This window comes from Quercus robur, chromosome 2, assembly GCF_932294415.1.
Source record: "Quercus robur chromosome 2, dhQueRobu3.1, whole genome shotgun sequence".
Taxonomy (NCBI): Eukaryota; Viridiplantae; Streptophyta; class Magnoliopsida; order Fagales; family Fagaceae; genus Quercus; species Quercus robur.
The window spans coordinates 47,178,004-47,203,358 of NC_065535.1; the positions used below are offsets into that span (position 1 = coordinate 47,178,004).

General features: G+C 40.1%; 1 protein-coding gene across 1 annotated transcript; it reads left to right on the forward strand.

The window, feature by feature from the left end:
• Positions 1–18,156: 18,156 nt before the first annotated feature.
• On the forward strand, positions 18,157–22,954 carry LOC126713796 (putative disease resistance protein RGA3). Its single transcript, XM_050413663.1, has 2 exons — positions 18,157–21,076; positions 22,705–22,954. The coding sequence occupies exon 1, from the start codon at positions 18,510–18,512 to the stop codon at positions 21,066–21,068; it is 2,559 nt and encodes an 852-aa protein (XP_050269620.1). The 5' UTR covers positions 18,157–18,509; the 3' UTR covers positions 21,069–21,076; positions 22,705–22,954.
• Positions 22,955–25,355: the final 2,401 nt, after the last annotated feature.

The following is a 25,355-nucleotide window of genomic DNA, read 5'->3' on the forward strand; positions in this document are numbered from 1 at the left end:
ATTCAGCTACAAAGTCGGCCACAATCTGTCCGTTGATGGCGGTCCGTGGGCGGTACTGAATATCAAACTCGCTCAGTTCTATAGCCCATAACGCCAATCGTCCTGCGGCCTCGGGACTGCTCATTGCCCGCCGTAAGGGTTTGTCAGTCAGGACGTTCACCGTATGAGCTTGGAAGTATGGTTTGAGCTTGCGGGTTACCATAACTAATGCAAAGGCAAGTTTTTCCATGGGCGGGTATCTTTTTTCAGCACCGTGAAGCGCTCGGCTTGCGTAGTACACAGGCTTTTGCACTTTCTCTTCTTCTCTGACCAAGGCCGCGCTAACGGCTGCGGGGGAGATGGCTAGATAGAGAAAAAGCTCTTCTCCTGGCTGCGACGGGCTCAACAATGGTGGGGAGGAGAGGTAAATCTTCAATTCTTCGAATGCTTGCTGGCATTCGTCGGTCCATTCGAAGGATTTCTTCAATGTTCGGAAGAAGGGCAAACACTTGTCCGTTGCCCTTGATACGAACCTATTTAGTGCCGCTATCTTTGATTGAGGCTTTGCACCTCCTTCACATTTCTTGGTGGTGCCATGTCCATAATAGCCCAGATCTTGTCTGGGTTCGCCTCGATTCCCCTCTGAGACACCATGAATCCTAAGAATTTTCCTGCCGTCACTCCAAAGGCACATTTCCCTGGATTAAGCTTCATGTTGTAAGAGCGAAGTGTGTCGAATGTTTCTTTGAGATCTCCTAGATGATCTTCCTCCCTCCGGCTTTTGACTAGCATGTCGTCCACGTAGACCTGGACATTCCTCCCAATCTGTTGCGCGAACATTTTGTTCATGAGCCTTTGGTACATTGTGCCTACGTTCTTTAGGCCGAAGGGCATGACCTTGTAACAGAAGAGGCCTTGGCTGGTCACGAACGACGTTTTCTCCTGGTCGGCTTCGTGCATTCGGATTTGGCTGTACCCCGAGAAAGCGTCCATGAAGCTCAGCAACTGGTGTCGGGCCGTAGAGTCTACTAGGACATCAACCCTCGAGAGGGGGTAGCTATCCTTGGGGCAGGCCTTGTTAAGGTCGGTAAAGTCCACACACATCCGCCATTTCCCGCTCGCTTTTTTGACCATTACTACATTTGCTAACCAGTCGGGATAGTATACTTCCCTAATGAAGCTCGCTTCCTGTAACTTTCTGACTTCCTCTACTATGGCTCGGTCTTGCTCGGGGGCAAACACCCTCTTCTTTTGTCTGATAGGTGGAAAGGCGGGCGACACATTCAACCTGTGCACCATGACTGAAGGATCTATTCCCGGCATATCTTCATGACCCCATGCGAATACGTCTCGATTGCGTCTGAGGAAGGTTATGAGTTCCTGACGGACCGTGGGGTTAGCGAGCGTTCCAATTTTGGTCGTCTGGCCAGGATCGGAACTGTCAAGGGGTATCTCTTCTAACTTCTTAACCAGCTCCGTTACCGTCCGGTGCTCTTCTATGCTTAAAGCCTGAACCTGATCCTCCATTTCCATCATGGCTATGTAGCATTCGCGCGCGGCCATCTGACTTCCACGCAGCTCCCTTACTCCATAGTCAATTGGGAACTTTATCATCAGGTGGTAGGTGGAGGTTACTGCCTTCCATGAGTTGAGCGTGGGTCGCTCGAGGATAGCGTTGTAAGCTGACGAGCAATCAACTACCAAGAATGTCATGTCCCTGGCTATCTGTTGAGGGTAATCACCCACAATTACGGATAATGTGACCGCGCCCAGTGGGAATACTCGGCTTCCGCCGAAGCCAACAAGCGGGGCATTTGTTGGGATCAGTCGCTCCTTGTCGATCCTCATCTGCTGGAACGCTGTGTAGTACAAGATATCTGCTGAACATGCATTGTCGATCAGCACCCGGTGCATATTGTAGTCTCCTACACGCAAGTTGACGACGAGTGCATCGTCATGTGGATGGTGAAGGTGTCGCGCGTCTTCTTCTGAGAATCCGATTACGGGACCTTCTCTCCGTGCTATCTTCGGTACGACTCCCGTCAGCTGAACGTTTTGTACCATTCGAAGATAGGTCTTGCGGGCCTTCTTGGATGACCCGGCGGCAACCGTTCCTCCTACGATCATCCTTATATCCCCGATCGGGGGCCTCGGTCGCTCATTGTCCCGTCGGGGGTGTTGGTCTTGTGCGGGGGGATTCGCTTTCTCCTTGCTAACGAATCTCTGCAGCTTTCCTTGTCTGATAAGGGCCTCAATCTGCTGCTTGAGGTCATAGCAATCAGTCGTGTCGTGGCCGTGGTTGCGGTGGAAACGGCAATACTTATCCCGGGAACATTTTTTGGGGTCACTTTTTAGCTTTCCCGGGAACGTCAGAGCCTCTTTGTCCTTAATTTGCATAAGGACTTGATCTATCGAGGCTGTTAGCGGAGTGAAGCTCGTGAATCTTCCCCCGAGGGGCTTAGGGCGCCTTTCGTCCCTTCAGTCTCCTGTTCTTGCCTTCTTTCAGCCTTGGTCCTACCGATTGTCTTCCTGCCTTTCTCTTTTCCTGGGCCTCTCTTCCCGAGCTAACAGCGCATCTTCAGCGTTCATATACTTTGTGGCGCGATAAAGTACTTCCGACATGGTCATTGGGTCGTTTTTGTATAGGGAAAACAAAAACTTGCCTTCTTCAAGCCATTCGTGAATGCCGCAACAAGTATCTTATCGTCGGCTTCGTCGATCGAGAGTGCCTCTTTGTTGAAGCGGGAGATGTAGGCTCTTAAAGTTTCATCTTCTCGCTGCTTCATACTCATCAAGCAAGCCGTAGACTTCTTGTATCGATGGCCTCCAATGAAGTGTGCGATAAACTGAGCGCTGAGCTCTTTGAAGGTGCTGATGGAGTTTGGTGTCAGTCGGCTGAACCAAATTCTCGCTGCGCCCTTCAGCGTTGTAGGGAAGGCCCTACACATGATGGCGTCAGCTACTCCTTGAAGGTGCATTAGGGTCTTGAAGGTCTGCAGGTGGTCTAGTGGGTCCTTGACCCCATCATAACTGTCTATCTGTGGCATGAGGAACTTACTTGGTAAAGGGTAGGAGTTGACGGTGGCGGACACCAGTTGCTGAGCTTCATGGATGCTTTCTCGGGGTACAACCAAATCCGAATGCACGAAGCCAACCAGGAGAAAACGTCGTTCATGACCAGCCAAGGCCTCTTCTGTTACAAGGTCATGCCCTTCGGCCTAAAGAACGCAGGCGCAACGTACCAAAGGCTTATGAACAAAATATTCATGCAACAGATTGGGAGGAATGTCCAGGTCTACGTGGACGACATGCTAGTCAAAAGCCGGAGGGAGGAAAATCATCTAGGAAATCTCAAAGAAACATTCGACACACTTCGCTCCTACAACATGAAGCTCAATCCAGGGAAATGTGCCTTTGGAGTGACGGCAGGAAAATTCTTAGGATTCATGGTATCTCAAAGGGGAATCGAGGCGAACCCGGACAAGATCCGGGCTATTATGGACATGGCACCACCAAGAAATGTGAAAGAGGTGCAAAGCCTCAATGGAAAGATAGCGGCACTAAATAGGTTCGTGTCAAGGGCAACGGACAAGTGTTTGCCCTTCTTCCGAACATTGAAGAAATCCTTCGAATGGACTGACGAATGCCAGCAAGCATTTGAAGAATTGAAGATTTACCTCTCCTCCCCACCGTTGCTGAGCCCATCGCAGCCGGGAGAAGAGCTTTTTCTCTATCTAGCCGTCTCCCCCGCAGCCGTTAGCGCGGCCTTGGTCAGAGAAGAAGAGAAAGTGCAAAAGCCCGTGTACTACGCAAGCCGAGCGCTTCACAGTGCCGAAAAAAGATACCCGCCCATGGAAAAACTTGCCTTTGCATTAGTTATGGCAGCCCGCAAGCTCAAACCATACTTCCAAGCTCATACGGTGAACGTCCTGACTGACAAACCCTTACGGCGGGCAATAAGCAGTCCCGAGGCCGCAAGACGATTGGCGTTATGGGCTATAGAACTAAGCGAGTTTGATATTCAGTACCGCCCACAGACCGCCATCAAGGGACAGATTGTCACCGACTTTATAGCTGAATTCACTCATGACGAAGACAAGGGGGCAGCAGAGTCCCCTCAATGGAGCATATATACGGACGGATCGTCTAACAGACAAGCCGCAGGGGTCGGCATTGTGCTACGATCGCCTGAAGGAGACACCATTGAATGTATGGTTCGCCTCAACTTCCCTGCCACCAATAATGAATCAGAGTATGAGGCTCTGATAGCGGGGCTTGACCTTGCCAAAGCAGCCAGAGCCACAAGGGTAATTATCTACTGCGATTCACAGGTCATCACTAACCAAATAAATGGAGACTACGAGTGCAAGGGCGAAAAAATGAAGAAGTACCTTGATGAAGTAAGGGCAAGAATGAATGACCTAGAAGCCAAAGTCGTCCAAATTCCCAAAGAAGAAAACGAGTGAGCCGACCGCCTTGCGAAGGCCGCTTCAGCAGAACAAATGGTCATCCCTGGTAATGTACTCTCTTTTGTACAGCTTTCTCCGCTAATAGATCTCAACAACATGCAGGAAATATGCTCCGACAGTAGCTGGACAACGTCGTTAGTTTCATACCTGAAAGATGGGGTCTTACCAGACGAAAAGGAAGCCGCAAGGAAACTTAAGGTCTAGGCGGCAAGGTTCGTCCTAGTAAAAGACGTCCTTTACAAAAGAGGTTTCTCTCGACCATATTTGAGATGCTTGGGTATGGAAGAGGCAGATTACGTCATGCGAGAGGTGCATGAAGGAGTCTGCGGAAACCACTTAGGGTCCAGATCGTTGGTACACAAGCTTGTGCGAGCAGGGTACTATTGGCCCACCATGCAGAAGGATGCCGAAGCCTACGTCAGGGCCTGCGACAAATGCCAAAGGTTCAGCAACATTATTAGACAACCAACCGAAGAGCTGACCCCGATGACGGCCCCATGGCCGTTCGCACAATGGGGATTAGACATTATGGGACCATTCCCTACAGCCGTACGACAACTGAAATTCCTGATAGTGGGCATCGACTATTTCATGAAATGGGTGGAAGCTGAAGCTCTGGCCACGATTACAGAGAAGAACGTGCGGAGCTTCGTCTGGAGATGCATCATATGCAGGTTTGGCATTCCTAGAGTCTTTGTCTCAGACAACGGGAGGCAGTTTGACAACGACCATTTCCGGGATTTTTGCTCACAGTTAGGAATAAAGAACCACTACTCCTCCCCCACCCACCCTCAAGCTAATGGATAGGTTGAAGTCACAAACCGATCCTTGCTCAAGATCATCAAGACTCGGCTCAAGGGGGCAAAAGGTATATGGCCCGAAGAATTGCCAAGTATACTATGGGCATACAGGACGATGGCAAGAACACCCACAAGAGAGACACCGTTCCGCCTGACGTACGAAGGCGAAGCAGTCATCCCGGCCGAAGTCGGACTCACAAGCTACAGGGTACACAACCATGATGAGAACAAAAACGACGAGGCTATGCGACTACAGCTCGACCTAGTGGACGAGATCAGAGCAGCAGCAGAACAAAGGCTTGCTAGGTACCAGGACTGCATGGCCAAACACTACAACTCTCGGGTTCGACACAGAGACTTCCAAGTTGGAGACCTTGTTCTTAGAAAGGTCATGGGCGCCGCTAGGGACCCTACCCAAGGGAAACTCGACCCCAATTGGGAAGGTCCTTACCGAGTTTCGTCGTGGCAGAGAAAAGGTACTTACCACCTGGAAACGTTGGAGGGATAGAAACTACCACACCCATAGAACACCGAGCACCTACGAAAGTACTACCAATAGGAGCGGCAGCATGAAGACCAACCTCTTTTCTATTTCAGCAAATTATAGTTTTACTCCTCAGATTTGTCATTTACTTTAGTTTTTTTTTTTTTTTTTGCAACAATACTTTTTAGCCCAAGGGGCAGGATTTGGTTTTAATTACTTTTATTTAAATGCATGGCAATAAGAGGAGTTTTATTCAGAAATTGCTGAAGTGTATTTTTTCTACGGTCCATTAAGTTCGCGGCCAAAACGACTAAGTCCATAACACACGGACTAAAGAAAAAAATTGACGGACCAACGAAGGTGTCAAAAACATCGAGGCTAAGGCCAAGAAAATAACGGTCCTGAAAGGCTAAAGCTAAAAAGCTGACGGTCCAATAGATGAAGCTATCATCATATGGACCAGGCCTTAAAAACTGACGGACTAACGAAGGTGTCAAAGACATCGAGGCTAAGGCCAAGAAAATAACGTTTCGGAAAGGCTAAAGCTAAAAAGCTAACGGTCCAATAGATGAAGCTATCATCATATGGACCGGGCCTTAAAAACTGACAGACTAACGAAGGTGTCAAAGGCATCAAGGCTAAGACCAAGAAAATGACGGTCCGGAAAAGCCAAAGCTAAAAAGATGACGGTCCAATAGATGAGCTATCATCAAATGGACCATGCCTTAAAAACTAACGGACCAACAAAACAACAAGGCTAAGGCCAAGAGAATGACGGTCCGGAAAATCCAAAACTAAAAAGCTGACGGTCCAATAGATGAGCTATCATCAAATGGACCATGCCATAAAAACTGATGGACCAACAAAGAGCCAAACATCAAGGCCAAGAGTGTGACGGTTCGAAAAAGCCAACGCTGAAAAGTTGACGGTCCAATGGATGAAAATATCATCATATGGACCAGGTCCTAGAACTAAAGGACCTATAAGGTTGACGGTCAAATTGATGACGGTCTGACCAAAAAATGAGACTACTTACAAACGAGGTTCTCAAACCAACAAGCCTGTAAAGATGACGAGCTAATCAAAAAAGGCTAAAAATAAAAAAGATAACGGTCTCATAGATATTAGTCAACAATGGAATAAAAACATCAGTATACATGTTCAAAGCAACGGATACCAAGCGCCATAAAAAGGGCAGATAGAGTTACAAGTAAAAAGCCCAATAAACGTAAGGGCACTTAAAAACATTGTTCAAAAATTAAAATAAATAGCCAGGATTAAGTGGCAGGAACGTCCTTAGAGACCCCGTCAGCTTTATCCTTGGCAATTTGTGCTTTATCTAAAGACTCGGTAAGGGTAGTGACAGCAGGCTGGGCTAAAACAACTCCGACATTATTAAGCAAAAAGTCCATATTGAGGGGTTTGTCATCTTTGTCAGTAGCAGTGTCGCCAGCAGGAGTCATCGACACGGAGGCATCCATGGTAATTCCAGATAGATCCAACTCCGGATAAACTGACGCTACTTGCTTCAGACAATCATCGAAACCTGTGCCATAATAATCAGCGCAGGAATCAATGAATGACTGGGCTGTCTTGAATTTTTGGACCGCGTCAGTCCCAGCCGTCTCTACTTGCGCACGTAAAGATGAAAGCTCCATCTCAAGCTTCTTCTGCTGGTCCTCAGCCTCTCCTAACTTCTCCCTCACATCCTTCAGATCTGAGTTTAAGAGACGGACGGCCTCCTTATATTGCGCCTGCTGATCCATCAGGTTGGAGTTGTGCCTCCTCACCCGAGAGACGACGCCTTCTTTGGCCACGCACCGGTCTTGAAGTGCTTTAACACGAACCAAGGCCTGAAGGAAGTACAACCGTCAGCTATTAAGTAAGGTAAAGATCAGATTGTTCAAAGTAGGAAGCATACCCATGCTATATCAAAGAAGGCTAATGCTCCCAAGTCCTCCGTCCCTAGCTGAGCACAAGGATCCAGATCCGTCTGTTTTATGAGAGATTCCACCCCCTCAACAGCGTAATCCTTGTGAGTCAACAAGCAACGGGGCCCCTCAATGACGAGACCAGTAGAGGTCATCACTCCTTTCCCAGCGCCGTGACTAGACTTGGGGGGCGACTTCTTGGAGGGCACATCCCCAGGATTGATGGCCACCTTCTTAGAAGGAGGATCATCCTTCCTGTCAGCCTTCCTCTTAATTGAACACTTCAAAAAAGAATGAGGGGTTGACGCTCCTTCTTTTCCCTTGGTCTTCTCTTCCTCCTTCTTACGGGCAGCGGCGGCCCTCACCCTTTGCTTCGCAGCTTCCATCTCTACGCAAAATAAACTGACGGGTCAGTAAGAGCAGACGGAATAAATAAGCCGACGGATTAAATAAGGCATCCACTTACATTTTCGAGAAAATTCTTCCAACCTCCGAGCTTCAGCCGTCGGCTCAGGACCTCCACAATACAAATGGAGAGTGTCTAGGGTGATCAAATCCCTACACTTACGTTGCTCAAGCGGTATGCCAAGTATCCGACGGATGAATTCCCTTTGTTCATCAGATATCTCCGGGCGAGCGCAAGCTGAAACAAAAGGGCATAGACGGTGTTAAAAGAGACGGTGTTAAGAAAACTCCCTGGTAAGTGAATAGAGACGGTAGAAAGAAAGAGAAGGGGGCAACCTGACTCCCTAATATAAGCCCAAGTGTTATCAAAATAACCACCGGGCAACGTATCCCACTCATCCGGACGGCACACCCAGTCCGTCCCCTTAACAAAGAAAAATCTACTCTTCCAATTCCTATTTGAGTCCGGCATATCAAACACTAATCTTAAGCTCTTTTCACGAGGAGCAAAATGGTAAGTCCCCTTGGCGGATACTTTATGCTGGGGTCTGTAGCAATAAAAGAACTCGTCTAGCGAAAGGTGACGGTTCCCCCCACTCAAGCGACCCCAAAGGATCTCAGCACCAATGAAGATCCTCCAGGCATTTGGAGCAATCTGGCTGACGGATAATCCCAAGAAATCCGCCAGCTGACGGTGTAAAGCCGTCAGTGGTAATCTAAGGCCTGCTGCGAACATGGCATCGTACATCCCCACATCAGCAGTTCTCCCTGTATAACACCTCTCGTTTTTTCTAGGGAGACGGATAGGAATGTGGTGTGGGATTTGGAAACGGGTACGCAACTCATTAAAAACTTTGTTGCTCATCTTTGGAAGGAATTTATTGACGGCCCACTCCTCCGGAAGGATGAAGGGACGATTACCTCTAGAACTCCCTGAAGTTCCCTCACAGGACTCTTCGTCACCTTCATCCTCATTCCCGTTACTACTGACCTCATCACCGTCATCGCTATCCCCGTCACCATCAATCTCCTCGTCGCCTTCATCCCAGTTCCCGTCACCAACAATTTCCTCGTCTCTCCCCTCGACCTCAACCTCACTTAACACTTTCTCCCTAACTCCCTCGACATGGTCTTCTACATCAATACTAAGGGATTGGGCTGACGTTTCTTTTCCTAACGACTCAGAAAAGCCGTCGGACTCTTGACCTGAGCCAAAAAATTCGTTGTAGCCCGCTCCATCGCGGACTGACGACTGATCACTCGACGCGTCACTTGACATCTGACTACCTACAAGTGATGGATACACTCTAAGTTCCTAGACTAACGTTCTCAATAAAAAAAATTTTTAGGCAAAAGTAAAAAAGCAAAGAAAAGGGAAGAAGAACTTACAGGTGAAATGGATCTTGAATGGATGAAACAACCTTGGGAGTGACGGTATTGATAACAACTGACGGAGCAAATCGTGAGTAAGGGTGACGGGTTCTCTCTTGAAAAGTCAGGGAGGTTGAAATGGCGAAATGAAACAAGGGGCGTGGTATTTATATAAGAGGGAAAACGCATAGAAGGCGAGGCGACGCCCGCGCCCAGGAACGAGGCCAACAACTGCGCGCCACGTGACCTTGCATTTAATAGCTCGCAGCTCGAGGAGTCATTCATAATTCGTTTTCTTTTTCGTCTCTAAGAACAAAAAGATGGTTAAGTCATAACTCCACATGCTGACGGTTTTAAGCGTCGAGCATGTAAAGTAGGGGGCAACTGATGAGGATAAAAGGAGAGCCTAGCCACACAGAACATAAAACTGACGGTTTAGTGCAATCCTTCGGACGTAGCAGACGGTGTGATAGCTGACGGTCATAGGATCAGCTGTCTCCAAGAGTGACGGCATTACTAGATGACGCCCAAAAAGCTGAAGGAAGTAAATTGAGGCTGACAGATCGAGCATAAGTTTACTTGCTACCCACGCTACGTATAAGGAATTGTCTTGCTTCCCACGCTAGATAATATTCGAGGGATCCCTATAAGGAAAAGATCCCGAAAAATACGCTCAAGAGAACTCCTATAAGGAAAAGACTTCTACTCCGAGGGAAAGAGGGGTAACCCTCGCTACTATAAAAACCTAAGCACCCTCGCGACCCAAGGTACGCATAATTTACCCTCTCTAGCACTCTAGAGCAGTGAGAATAGTTCTAACTTGACCTTCGGAGGATGTTTGGCTGGTACCACACCGGTACTCTTTGCTAGGTTATTCCTTTTCGTTGTGCAGGTGCCATTTGCGATCGTACGAGGAACGTGTGACTCACTGGTGGTATTATTTTCGGCATCATCACTTTATTTATTCAAATAAATTAGTTTGGATTAAGATTAGTAAGATTATTTTGGATTTAGAAGTTTTTTGTAGTGTAACAAAATATATTTTGTAGTAAGGTATTATATGCAATGAGATATGTATAAAAACACAATGCAATTATTATTATTATTATTATTATTTAAATTGATAGTGTGAGAACTATTAGACCAAGTTGTAACTATGTATATTTTGTTTATTACTAAACAGATGTATGTGATTCAACTGATATAGGTATATTTTTCTCCAAAACATAGATCCACATCTCTTTCTTCCTCACAATTGAAACTAAGTGAAAAAGTAAATAAAAATAACTATGCAATAGATCATTATCAATAAATCATATATCATAAAGTGGAAATATAAAATAAAATAAAATGCAAAAAGTAAAAATTCCTTAAGTATTTATACATAAAAACATTAATAGCATAATGATGCTCTAGAGTAAATTATATTTTTTCTTATTCTCTTTTTGGCATTTTCAGTAAAGATGATAAACTAAGCAAAGTAAAAGTTTATCATGAAAGTTCAAATTAACTAAAAATTTTCTGGTGGAGAAGCTAATTATTTGTAATAAAATGACCAAAATAAAAATAACAAATAGATTTGAGAAAAACACATAGGATTTCTAAAAGAAAATTTACCAAACACATGGGATGCAACAATACAAAATTACTACACCGAATATTTTTTGACTTTTTTGATACTCTACAAATAAAACAACTTTATTCACTTTTTGTCATAGTATAGACTTTAGAGGGATTACAATGTTTATTATAATCTCCCCCTCCCCCCCCCCCCCCCTCCCCACCCCCGCCCTAGAGATTATATTATAAGCAATTTGATTGAAATCAAAATATGCTTTTTATTTCTTTTTTAGTTTTTGCCCAAAGGCAAGTCAGCCTACTAGATAATCCAAATGATTATCATAAGAACCTTCTACCATAGAGCAATGTTTGGTAAATGTCTGTTATATCAAACATTTGATGATATTTTAGGTTTAGATATCATAAATCCAACTTCTTAACATAAGCTAAATATCTCTCCACAATAAGTTTAATCGGGGGATTCTCCACAACATCACCAACTTGAGTCTTGTAACGGAGAATTGATCTCTTTTCATTGCTTGTAACAACTACAACCTCGTCTTTGTGAGTTAAAAGCCCATTTGCCACAACCGTATGCATCTTGTACTTTTTAAGAGCCATATTAGCCTTCTCCAAAATTATTTGTATATCTGTCTCTAGCTGTTTAGTCACGCAGAGGAGAACTTTTAGTTCCATTTCATTAGAAAATAACCAAAAGTCAAGGAACTTATAGTAAAAGGCTTTCTATATAGAATTCTAGTAGAAGGGAGACTAATAGGCCCTCCCCTTTCTTCGAGACATAGGGGATTATGAAAAAACATACATCCTTTGCCTACCCTTTTCTCTTTCTCAAATTCACATTACCAAAGAAATATATGATGCTAAAAACAGTGTGAATACATCTCTATTTGGTGGAAGTCCATTGGTAGGCACATTCAAATTCGTAGCCAAGTATATTTTGTTTTGATATAATTAAAAAAAATAAAATAATAAAATAAAAAAAAGAAGAAAAACTACGTATTAACCTAAACCAAAATTCAACCAAAGATATAAGAGTGATTTATGATGGGAAATTTAAAAAATACAACACAAAAAAAATTAAATAAATAAACCATCAACCTAAATTAGAGTTATAAGAAAGAACTAAAATCAAGCAAGAGAGAGAGAGAGAGAATACTCACAGCTTTTGTGTGAAAGAAAAATGGATTGAATGGAATAAATGATATCAAATTTATACAAAATAAGATGGGGGGGGGGGGGGGAGAAGAGTCAAAATATAAGAAAGAGGAAATGATGAAGGAAGTTTAACAGTAAAGTAAAGAGTAATAGGGAGATAAAGAGGCAAAGAGGGAGGGGAAAGGTTGGAGGAAGAGAAATAGAGTTATTTATTTATTTATTTGTTTTTAGAATAGGAAGATGAAAAGTTCAATTTTAACAATTACGTGAAATCAGAAAAAAGAAGAATAAATGTTGAAATCAATTTGGGCAGTTAAATATAATCAAACATTTACATCTAATGAATAGTAACATTTATAATAAATAGTCAAACATGTGCATATATCCACCTAAAAAGATAATGAATTATTCAATTTTAACAATTACTTGAAATTAGAATGAAGAAAATGAAAAGTTGAAGTTAATTTGGGTAGCTGAATAGTCAAATATTTGCATTTGAAACAAATGAATAGTAACCTGTTGAATAGTAATGAAGTGCATTAACAAGTTTGTCCATGAATTATATTTAATTATTTTATATAAAATAAAATAGAAAAATCATAAAGGAATTTAAAAAAAAAAATTTGTATGACGTGGCTGATGAGGTGGCTCATCAGGAGTATAGTAACATTAAATTCTACGTTTTAACTTTTAGATATATATAGATTTTGCCGTTAGAGATTTAAGAGCACTCCTCTTGAGTTTGGATTTGAACTAACATCCATTAACCTTGTCTCTTTTAAGCAAGGTTGTCAAGATCGGGATCCTACATAGGATCTTGGGATGTAAGCGAGATGGTGGATCGTAGGATCGGATCGTGGAATTGGATCGTGGATGGTATGATCCTAACTATTTTCAGATTTAAAGAAAAACACACATTGATAGTAATTTTGCATATAGAATAATTGCGTAAATTAAGAATTCATCCAAAAAAAAAAAAAAAAACAAAGATTTGTATCATTTGGTGGGATTGGTAGGGTCTCATATGATCCTACATGATCTTACAATTTTTACGATCCTAGTGCGATCCTAAACTTTGGTAAGGTAGGATCATAAAATCGTGTGATTTTACGATCTAGATCGCGATTTTGACAACAATGCTTTTAAGGCATACATTACATGCCTATTTCATTAAAATTACTATTCGATATATAATAGTAGAGATATACTTTATTTATTCGAATAGATTAGTTTGGATTAAGATTAGTTTGGATTAAGATCAGTTTTATTGATAGATTATAGTAAGTTAGTAATTATCAGTATCTATTTGGATGCTTCTCTTGTATAATTTTGTTGGGTCCATAGTTTTAGGTTGGCAAGCCGTCAACAATTGTAACAGTTAGAATCTAGGTTGTCTTTTGGATTGGTATTGAAATATGTCAAAGAGAAGGACAATACAAGATTCAAGCCGTGAAAGACTCAAGAAAACAGAGATTCAAGTAGTGAAAGACTCGATAAATCAGTTTTTGTGTTGTACTGTACTAAAGGATTTTTTGTTAGCCATTTGATCTAGGGTTACTTGCACTTCAAATCCATTATATAATAAAACCCTAGAGCACATTTTCAAGGTTACAGAAGGTAGTTTTTTTGTACTCTCTGAAGTATTAACCTGAGACCTATGCTCATACAAACAATCTGGTGATCAAGTAAAGTTGCTGCATTCAATTTACATTCAAGTTGCTGGTCCAAATCTTTGAGAGGTGTTCTCGGAATTGTGACTAGATGTTCATGTGTAACAAATCCAGGATAGAAGATAAGTACTACAAGAGGTAGAAATAGATTAAGGATTAAGTCTATTGTTTTTAACGTTTATTCTATTCTAGTAAGGTTTGTTTGCCTTAAGAATTGTAGTTTAAGACCCCTAGGTTTTTACTATGAAATGGTTTATTTCATTAGTTTTCTTGGGTCATCATATTGTTGTCTATGAGATCCTTGTTCTTGTGATGTTTATCAATATAGATCTAAAATGTAATTAATCTAATTAACTACTAGGCTAAGAATTAGTTAACTTTGTCACTATTGGGACTTAAAATCCTAACAAATTCAGATGTTGACAATGAATAAAAAATAATCATGAATTTTTGAGTCACAAAGCTAGTCTAACTTGGAGATCTGAACTTCCGTTTATCATATTAGGAGATCTTGATTCCGTTATAGCAATCAATATAAAAATTTGATACACATAGTGTTGGACTTCTCATCATAATAGACACGGACCTTTTGTTGTATTTGAGTTGAGTCTTTGTTTATTGTGGGTATTAACGTCATGACTTTGAATGAGTAACAAATTAACAATGGTTGGTAGGCCGAAATTGTCATCATTCTTGGACTTTAATTTTCCATTGCGGAGGTTTACAGTTGCTTAAATTGCGGAGGCCGAAATTGTCATCATTCTTCACCTGTTTCTAGTCTTACATTAAGATTAAGTTGTTTGGGACGTAAAATTATTTTCCTGAACTTTCATCAATTGAACCCAAAACCTCCACTTATAAAGGTACAGAGCTTCCACTGCAGGGGAGGGGAATCTTTAATCCAAATAATCTCATCTATCACTTAATTTTCCTTCTCAGAGCCTCCGGTCCCCCTTGTGATTAGAAAAATCTAATTCCTTGAGTATAACCAACTGTAAAAGTAGTACTCTAAAAAAGTTAAAATACTGTTACCTCATAACTTGTGCGTTTCTCCAGCTTATTTGTTGCTAACATATTTGGTAAAATCACTTTTTGCATTACCTTTAGGCAAATAAGAAGTTACTTTCTGTCTTTTAACACTTGAATTGAAGTTTTCAACAGAAAAATCCAAAGTTTTAATCTCACTCTCTCAACTATCAAATTATCCAAAAAAATAAAAATAAATGAAAGTTACTGTAAGGTTGAATTTAATCAACCATTTTATTGGCTTTATTCCGTGCCAAATTTGCTTGTATTTCAGCATTTAGTAACCCTGTATTTAGGTGGGCTTGTTGTAAGGGTAGTGAGTGAGATAGAGTGAAGTTTGCTCAAGAGTGTGCAAGAAAATAGAGACTCGCGGCTTGGCCTCGCGGGTGACTCGCGGCTGCAAGCTGCCAAACGCAACACACGTGTCAAGCACGCCAGAAGGTGAACAGTCATGCTAGCTGGAGCACTACAGGACAAAACAGGACAACTGGCCATATGGTTATCTCGCGACTGGATCTCGCGACTCAGTCAAGTTGCGAGGTCAAGCCGCGAGCCACTCCTATTTTGTAAATCCTGACGTTTCACATTCCTCTCTCACTCCAGTATAAATACCCCTTTTACCCACAAATGTAAGAGAGCTTCCAGAGAGAATTTTAAAAGAGAAACCCTAAAGAAAAATAAGATTGATTCACCCACAATCAATACATTAGAGTCTCTTCAAATTCCTCAACTCTCTTCCTCTCCATTGTCAAATCCTTGAGAGGCATTTTACCAAACCTTGTTCTCACCATATTCATCACTGTGAGAGGGCTGTTTGGATTTCTGGGAAGCAGTTAGGAAGGAACCAATCTACATTGGTTAATGCTACGATCTAGTAGCGGAATCTGGGAAGTTAGAAAAGAAAAAGGTTCGGCGCAACCTCGTTGGAGCAAGAAGCTTAAAGGGCTTAGGTGCACTGGGTAGATTAGGCTTGGAGGGTCTATTGCTGTCCATGTATCCCAACTACATTTTCTAGTGGATTGTTTACCGCTTGGAGGACCGCGGAGAGGTTTTACGCCGAGGGCTTCGGTTTCCTCTTCGATAACACATCGCATGTTGTCTTTGTATTTGCATCTTCCTTCCCTTTTATCTTTGCCTTTTATTATCTGCTGTGGGTTGTGATTTTAATTTGGCTTAGATAGTTTTTCCAATTTCATATTATAGCTTATGTTAATTTTCCGCACACTTATTGTTTGACATAATGCTTGAATTGGTTAAGTTGTAATTTGGGGGTCTAAACGTTCAAGGGTGTTTATACACATATTTGAACTTTCAGTTACTTCTTGTCATGCCTTTAAGCCAATAAGTTGACAACAAATAAGCCAAATACGTGTTAGAGTTCCTAAAATCCTATTTATTCATTTTGAAATAAGTAGATTCTATTTTCGCACATTGTCAATGTGGTCGACTAACCTACGACGATATCCAAATCATTGGGCCTGGATCCTCAATTAATTTATATGTTGTTTAAGGGTGTAGCCCACAATAGGAGGTCCAAAGTGAAATTTGTGTTAGGTTTTTAGACTCCTGTAAACTAGATTGTTTAACCTAATTAATTAACCAAGTGAATACTTAGGTCTGTTATTTAGATCTAGGTTAAAATAATAAAGTCATATCATCTAAAGCAGCGGAAAAGTAAATAATACAACGATATGATGACCTAGGAAAACCAAACTGATAAAAAACCTGGGGAGGATTTAACAAGCTATCTTCAAGGTAAAAAGCAAATCCACTATAGAGAATCAAAGTTTACAATAAGATTTAGACCACTAACATCCTATTACTACCACATGTAGAACTTACTGACATGACCATGTGCAGGCTTCGAATCTACGGTCTCCTTCTCTATTAAGCCTTTGCAACATAAACTCCCACACTTATGACTTTGAGACTCCACTCAAAGGTTTTGGATCTCCTTAGACATTGATTTTGTATGTAGCAACTTCTATAATACCGGATCTTGAGATTCTTCAATAAATAACACCAGTAGAAGACTTTAGAGAGCTTTTGGGTACAAAACCCTAGATCTACAAAAGAGGCACAAGATGCACTCTAATCTCTCTAAAAAAACTTTGAAAATCCTCTCTAGAGTTAGCTTATAATTTCCTTTAAATACTAGAAAAAATGGCTTGTGATTTGGGTTTCAAACGGTCAAGTTATGGGCTTTTTATGTTTACTAATTTTTTGTTGATATGCGACTTTCGATTGATCGAGTACCAATCGAGTACCAATCAAACGAAACAGATTGTTACTCATTTTTTATTATCCCGAACTTGAGTTTTTTGTCTTGGACTTGAAAGTACATTATTCTAAACCAATGAGACTTACTTTTTGTCATGGTTTGCCAACATTACAAACTCAAAACCTAACAATTTGGTTAATGGTTGATGAATAAACCTTGTTGTGAGATGGTTGATAGCTAAAAGTGTTGTTGCTCGAGGATGGATTCAGGGGACTGAGGTATCCTTTAGGTGTTTCGAGTTGGATCACCTTTCCCCAATAATGATTGATGATTTCTCTGTCTTTCTCTCTCCCAAAAAATGTTCCAACCTCTGGGCCCAACCCCTTCTCTCCTTTTAATATTCTTTCGTTAGTGAACCCAAAATGATGAGAGAATATTCCATTGGCATGTGGTGCCTTCACCCACAATGACTGGGTGGTCTTTTGAGTTTAAAATACTGTTCCAACATATCTAATCCCATGTTAGAGGTGGAGTCCATTGTTTTGTTGTTGGCATAATTTCCTTGTTATTTGAATCTGACGCTGAATCTTGTGCTTAGCTGGTAGACTTCCCCAAGGCATTACTCCTCGGTAGACATAGGAGATCTGATCGGATGCCGTGGTGAATGTCATGCCTTGGGTAATTCAACTTGGCCCACCTGGGTTTATAGGACGGGCTTGTGGCTAGTGATCCTTGGCCCAAGTCCGCTATGAGCAAGATTTGGTCCTGTTCGGTATGGAACTCCTATTAGAAAGAGTACTATTAGATCAGATTTCCTCTTTCTGATCCCCAAAGAAAGGTCTGATGATCCGGTTGGTAGTAGCTACTTGCCTTCACTCCATAAGGTCTTTCCTCGTGGTGACTATAGAAGATGGTAAAGCTAAGCTCGGTCGCTCTCAAAAAAAGAAAAAGAAAAAGTAGTGAAAAACAAAAGAAGAAATGTGTTGAAGACTTGATGAAGTCTTATGTACCAAAAGTAGTGCAAATTCTCATATTAAAAAAAATAAAAAATAAAAAATAATTGCCGAAGACTTGAAGACTTGAAGTCTAGTTTTCTTTTTCTTTTTTTGAGCAAAGAAGTCTTGTTTTCTTATGTACCGAGAGTAGTGCATACTCATATAGAAAGGAAAACAAAAAAGACTATTAATATTAAATTGACATTTTAATACACCTGCAATTTTTTTCATCTGGTGTTTCAATTCTCAACCACTCCCACATGATAACAAACTGGCCCTTCTTTGGAAGCGATGACTTTGACCGACAAGGGTAACCAACAAACTAAGAGCAAATAAACGTTGTGACATAAATTCATACTTCACACCGCTGCAAAAATAACAAAACCAACATTCTCTTTTTTCCTCCGCAACAGAAGCAGGAGATGACGGAGTTGGCCTTATCCATTGCAGAAAATGTCATCAAGAAGCTAGGATCCCTTGCTTACCAAGAAATTTGCATGTCACAGGACATTGCAAGCAATCTGACAAAGTTTCAGCTCACCATGTCCACCATTCAAGCCGTGTTGATGGATGCCGAGGAGAAGCAAGTCAGAAATCGAGCCCTAAGTGTTTGGCTAGAGCAACTCAAAGATGTCTTTTATGATGCCATTGATGTGCTGGATGAATTCGAGTGTGAAGATCTACGAAGGAAAGTGGTGGAAACATATGGAAACACAAGCGAACAGGTACTTCACTCTGTTTTGCATTCTTCTTTTAACCCTCTTGGCTTTCGTTTTAAAATGGGTCATAGAATCAAAAAGATCATAGAGAGGTTAGAAGAGATAGCAAAGGTTAGAGCTCAGTTTTATCTTAATGAGCGACTTGATGATAAGAGTATTGGGCACAGGGAGAGGGAGATGACCCATTCCTTTCTTTGTGATTCTAATGTTATTGGGAGGGCTGATGATAAGCAAAAGATAGTGGATCTTTTGATGCGCCCAAATGAAGATAATAATGCATTTGTGATTGCTATAGTGGGCATCGGAGGGATGGGCAAGACAACACTTGCTCAGTGGGTGTATAATGATGAAAGGATTGCTAGAAATTTTGACACTAGAATATGGGTATGTGTGTCAGACGACTTTAATATTTTAAAACTGGCAAAAGAAATCCTTAAATGCGCAGGTGGTAGAATTAGTGAAAACATGACTATGGATGAAGTGCAAGTCAGTTTACGAAACACATTGAACGAGAAAAACTTCTTCATCGTGTTGGATGATGTTTGGAATGATGATCGTAGTAAATGGATTGATCTAAAGAATTTGTTAATAGGAGGTGCCAAAAGGAGTAAAATTGTTGTCACTACACGGATTCAAGAAGTTGCCTTAATGATGGCTTCTGGACCCATCCACAACTTGAAAGGTCTTTCGGAGGACGATTGCCTGTCCTTATTCTTAATGTGGGCATTCAAGGAAGGAGAGAAGCAACAATATCCAACACTAATTAAGATTGGAAAAGAAATCGTGACAAAAAGTAAAGGCGTTCCTTTAGCTGTAAAAACTTTAGGAGGCTTACTTTATTCAAAATTTGATGATCGTGATTGGATTTTTATTAGGGATAATGAAATATGGAAATTGGAGCAAAAGGAAAATGATATTTTACCTGCCTTAAGATTGAGTTACGATCAATTGCCATCAAGCTTAAAACAATGTTTTGCTTATTGCTCGTTATATCCAAAGGATCATATCTATTTTAGTGACGAGTTGATTCAATCTTGGATGGCTAATGGTCTTCTCCATAACTCCAACAAAAATCCTCAAGAATTGGAAGATATTGGCCTACAATATGTAAAAGAGTTATTTTCAAGATCTCTCTTTCAAGAATTTAGTGATTTTGGTTACTGTTATATCTTTAAAATGCATGATTTAGTTCATGATCTTTCATTATATGTTGCACAAAGTGATCATTGCTTAGTTGAAAACACTGATAACCGGAAAAATTATGAGAAGGTTAGGCATGTGTCGATTTTGGACTATAATTTGGGTGCTGATGAACTGACAACATTTTTACACAAGTTGAACAATGGTGCACGAACGATTATTTTCCGAAATGAAGATGTAGACCCTATTAATGTTAATGAATCCTTTTTTAAAACATGCATTTCAAGATTTAAGTACCTGCGGTTGCTAGATTTGAGGTTTTTAAGGTTTGAGGTGTTGCCAAGCTCCATTGGTAGTTTGAAGCATTTGAGGTATCTTCGCTTAAGGCGTAATAAGCAGATCAAAAAATTGCCCAACTCCATTTGTGACATGCAAAATTTGGAAACTTTGATACTTGATGGATGTGGAGGGCTTGAAGAGTTGCCAAGAGATATAAGGAAGATGATCAGTCTCAGATATTTGTGGATAACCACAAAACAATCACGTTTGCTAGAAAATGGAATTGAGTGTCTATATTCTCTTCGAACTATGATCTTCTACAAATGTCTCAAATTGGAGTCTTTACCTGAAGGGATTCAATGCCTCACATCTCTACGTAGGTTGGAGTTCACGTCTTGTGAAAGCTTGATGTCTTTGCCACGTGGTCTGAAATATCTAATTGAGTTAGAAAGCCTCATAATCTTTGATTGTGGAAAGCTTAATTTGATGGAAGGGGAAGACTACCCAACGAGCCTTCGATCACTTCGAATTGGCTCTTTGCCACAACTAGTGGCTCTGCCCCAATGGCTTATAAGATTTGGCAACACATTACAGGTCTTAATTATTCATTTTTTTGAGAACTTGGAGGCATTACCAGAGTGGTTCCCATATCTCATTTCCCTTCGAAAACTTGTGATTTGGGCCTGCCCAAAATTATCATCTTTGCCTGAGAGAATGGATTGCCTCACTTCCCTAAAAGAACTAGAGATTGGATATTGTCTTCAATTGAGAAGAAATTGCAAGCGAGATGTTGGCAAGGATTGGCCCAAGATAGCACATGTTCCTCTTCTTAAAATTGTTTGAATTATTAGGTAAGGGTTTATTCTTTTTTTCTTCTTTTATTTAGGCTCTATCTTTTAATCTCATCAAGTTTCTTCTTCTTTCTTTTGTTGAACATTTAATGTTGATAACTAATTGATTTTTTTTTTTTTTTTTTTTTTTTTGAGAAACAAACACACCTACATACACAAAATGTTCACCACAAACCTCACTTAAAAGTCATGGTCTAAATAGAAAAATATTTTTTTAGTGAGTAATTTTTTTTTTTTTTTTAAAGTAGTACATATAATTAATCAAGAATGGATGCAATTAATGATTAACTAGTAATTTGCTCATGCGATGCACGGATAATGTTGTAATTTTTTATGTAAGATGGTTTTGAAGAATATTGTATAATTATTATAGCATAATTGTTATAGAACTTTATTTGTAATGAGTTCATCATAAAAAGTAACAATTATAAATTGTACACACATATCCATTATAATTATTCAATTGAAGTGTTGAGAAAAAAAAAAAAAAAAAAAAAAAAAAAAAAAAAAAAAAAAAAAAACTTTGGAGGAATATTATAGAATAAAAGTTGATGTAAAATTTGTCATTCTCTTTCTCCTTAATTCTAAAACAAAATACATATTCTAAACACCTATAGTCAATCACATTATTTACAAAACCCATAAATCCACAACGTTCGACCTTAACATCAGAATTGTAATTGTCGTTGTCATTTAATATAAAATGCAAATCCCCCTTCCTTGGTTGTAGTCAACTCATACGAGGTAGGATTAGATAAAACAACAATGTTAGGGCTCGAAAGATTGAAGGTAAATGACATCGTTTTTTGGTCTGTGTATTTGACATAGGATGGTCTGAAGGGTTATGGGTAATTATATATAAAGGGATAGAAGTGCAAGGAGTGAAAATAGTGAATTAAAATGCAAAGAGGTTTGTGGTATGTGTGAGGGATGAAAAGTCTTGAAACATTGAACTAAAGATACAAAGAATATTTATTTTTTAATTAGAAAAGTTTTGAACCATTGAACCAAATGAAACAAAAAGTCTATATTTAATTTGTTCTTAACTTGAGAATATTTCAATTCTTTTTGCATAAAATGCGCCACTTGGTAGAATCTTATACTTTTCCATATGAGGTCTCTGCTTTTGTATATATATTGATATTGATGATAATTGATGTGTGTGACATTTTCTAATTTTTTTCTCATTCCCAATTTAATACAGATTTTTTTTTTTTTTTTTTTTTTGAAAAAGAGGGTAAGATATGAAATGAAAGAGTCTAGAGAAAATAAAAGGGTAGAGAGAAAATCAAATATAACTTTTGGAATATTAAATGTATGAGAAAACAGGTTTTATCAGTATGGTTCTTCAGCATAGTGCACCACACTGTCCGGTTTTAAATTGTCTATATGCTTTGTTCTGATTGCACAAAACCTTCATTAGCTAGCTAAGCTCATGTATGTACTGATTAATAGAAGTGTAGAAGGAACGTACATCATACAATTTTATGTTCGGAGTGGAAAATATTGTTCCAAGTTTACAAAAAAAATTGTAGTACCTAAAGATTTGAGAGAAACATTGCTTAGTAACAATAACTTTTTCTTCAATTTCTAATTATCTAACGATTTTGTGGTATCAAACATTGCAGCTATATATCAAGTCAGCCTCGATCGCATCAAGGAAAGTCTCAACCTAGTTCAGTGCATAGATTTGTGTTTTTCTTATGTTGTAAATAGTTTAAATAAAGCTTTGGTGTAAATTAAGTGTTGCCATGGTACATGGAGTGATGTGTATATGGGTCTATTTGGATACTGCTTATTGCTGAAAACTGAAAACACTGTAACAAAATAATTTTTAAATATGTGAATAATGCCATGGGATCCAATTTTAAAGAAAAATTTGTTGAAAAAAATACTTGCGAATTCCATGAACAGTACACGGAACCCACATATTTAAAACACAACCGCAGACATGGTGGATTTCATTGCAATCCAAACTCACACTATAAATTCATGATTTCACGTGTATTTTCATATGTATATTGTTTCAATAATCTGCATCATGTATGACTGATTGTTTTCTCTCTCTCTCTTAGTGCTAGAATTACTTGAATGAAGCTTTTGTTGTGCTTTATATGTTTATTCAAAACGTTATATTCAAATTTGTGGATGTCCATTCAGCAAAAAAGAAATTTGTGGATGTCCGTATGGCATTGGGAACTTGGAAATCCAACATAGTGAAAAGCTTATTTGATTGAAGTGAAAGACTACCAAGACCTATGGTTGTGCCATCAATTGAAGCTTCCCAACATTGTCATATTTGTCATTTTATTCCCTTCATAAGAGGACTGAAGAGTGAAGACTGAATTGATAATGCCAAAGGAGATATTGGCGGTGAGTATTGTTTGTAATCGACAACTATATTATACTATCATGGAATATTTGAGCTCCATAGTTTTCTCGGATTTTTATATAATTTTGAATATATTTGGCTCCTCTAGTTTCTAAAGTGACTAGGGTTTTCATGGGAGATCGTTTCATCTTGATAAAGGGAATTCCTTACTTTGGTACAGACTCTAGTGACATGGTCTTAACTTTGTTAGAGATTATATTAGACATATTAGCCCAATATAATAGGCCCAAGTTCATACCTACTTGTACTAGTAGTCTAGGGTTTGTTGCCTATATATACCCATGTTATGGTTCATTGTAACACATGTTTTGTACTATACTCTTACATAATAAAGATGTAACCCTTAAGGGTTTCCTCCGTGGACGTAGGTCGACAAGGCTGAACCACGTAACCCTCATGTTCTCGGTGTTCCTAGTGTTCCTATTCTATTCTATGCTTCTCTTTTTACATCCACTTTAACATATATAACATGGTATAACAAATCGCGCTACTAATATATTTAACATGGTATCAAAGCCAAACTTTGTTCTTGGCATTAAACAAAATATCTTTGCGCATCAAGAAGTTTCCCACGTGCACAACATAGATCTAACTCTATCACAGCCACTTGCCTTGTTGCCCCTACAGATCTGGACTCCACAGAATCAGGCGACCGCTATCACTCACACTTGTGTCTAAGATCCATAAGCTAAGCAAGCCATGTTTATCAAACCTCAGATCTGTGCCAAACGAGCCTTCGCTTGATGAAACCAACCACACAGACGTGTTCCATAACCTCCCACAACCAAAACCTAGGAACCCGGTCTCCACACGTGTTGAAGAATCCTTGCTAATGTCCTTTGACATCTTTCGACGACGTCTTCAAGCCACATTAGCAAACACGCAAGCAACGCCTGTGGGAGCAACAAGAGGAGAGTATGCCTAGGCCGAGTGGACCGGGGCAGAGAAGGGAAGTTGGAGTTGCCACCTAGTTTAAGTCTAGGAACCATATATATAGTGCCCCTTCGTGGAAGGACTGATCTTACTACCAGAGGATGAGTTTGGAGTTTAGGTACGACTTGGGAAGGTATTAGGCACCCAAGACCGCCCAACTCGTGAGTCGGCTTCTACTCATTGTGTCTTACGTCTTAATCTTGTTAAAGGCATGTTCAATATTGCATTCTAAACTCTCTCTCTCTCTCTCTCTCTCTCTCTCTCTCTCTCTCTCTCTCTCTCTCTCACACACACACACACACACACACAAGCATTCATCTAAGCATACAACATGGCATTTTCATCCTAAAAACCATAACATACATCTATCATGTAATATCAGCACATCTCAAACCCTAGCATGCTCCTATCAAACATCTCATCACATATGGCATCATATCATGGTCAAGGCAGAACATAGACATGGCAGTAAACAAACAAACATATATCATATCCAAAACAGAAACATAGGCATGTTAAGATCAAACAAACATATGATCATATCCAATACTTTCATGTTCATCAAGGCAAGATTAAAATCAAATCTCCAAACAAATGCATGTTCATATAAAGGCATGCCTTACCATACTTACCTTACCGCACCACAGCACCTATGCATCAATGCATGGTTATATCATATGCATGTTCATGGCATATCAAACAAAGAGAAGAAAAGAAACCCTAATCTAACATGTGAAGGACAAACAACAAACAAATAGAGAAGCAGAGGCTTACAAATATAAAACCAGACAAGGCAGAAGCATGTTAAATAAATAAAGCAAAGAAATAGAAGCAAAAAAGGTTCAAATTAGGGTTTTGGGCAAAAGTATGCGTGTGCATACATAGAGCATTCTTCAATGCTCAGTTGTATGCGTACACATACTTAAAGCATGCATGCGCATGCAGGAGACATAC

Bases quoted from the DNA above. Each gene is read 5' to 3' on its own strand.
- LOC126713796 (XM_050413663.1), top strand. From the start codon at position 18,510: ATGACGGAGTTGGCCTTATCCATTGCAGAAAATGTCATCAAGAAGCTA.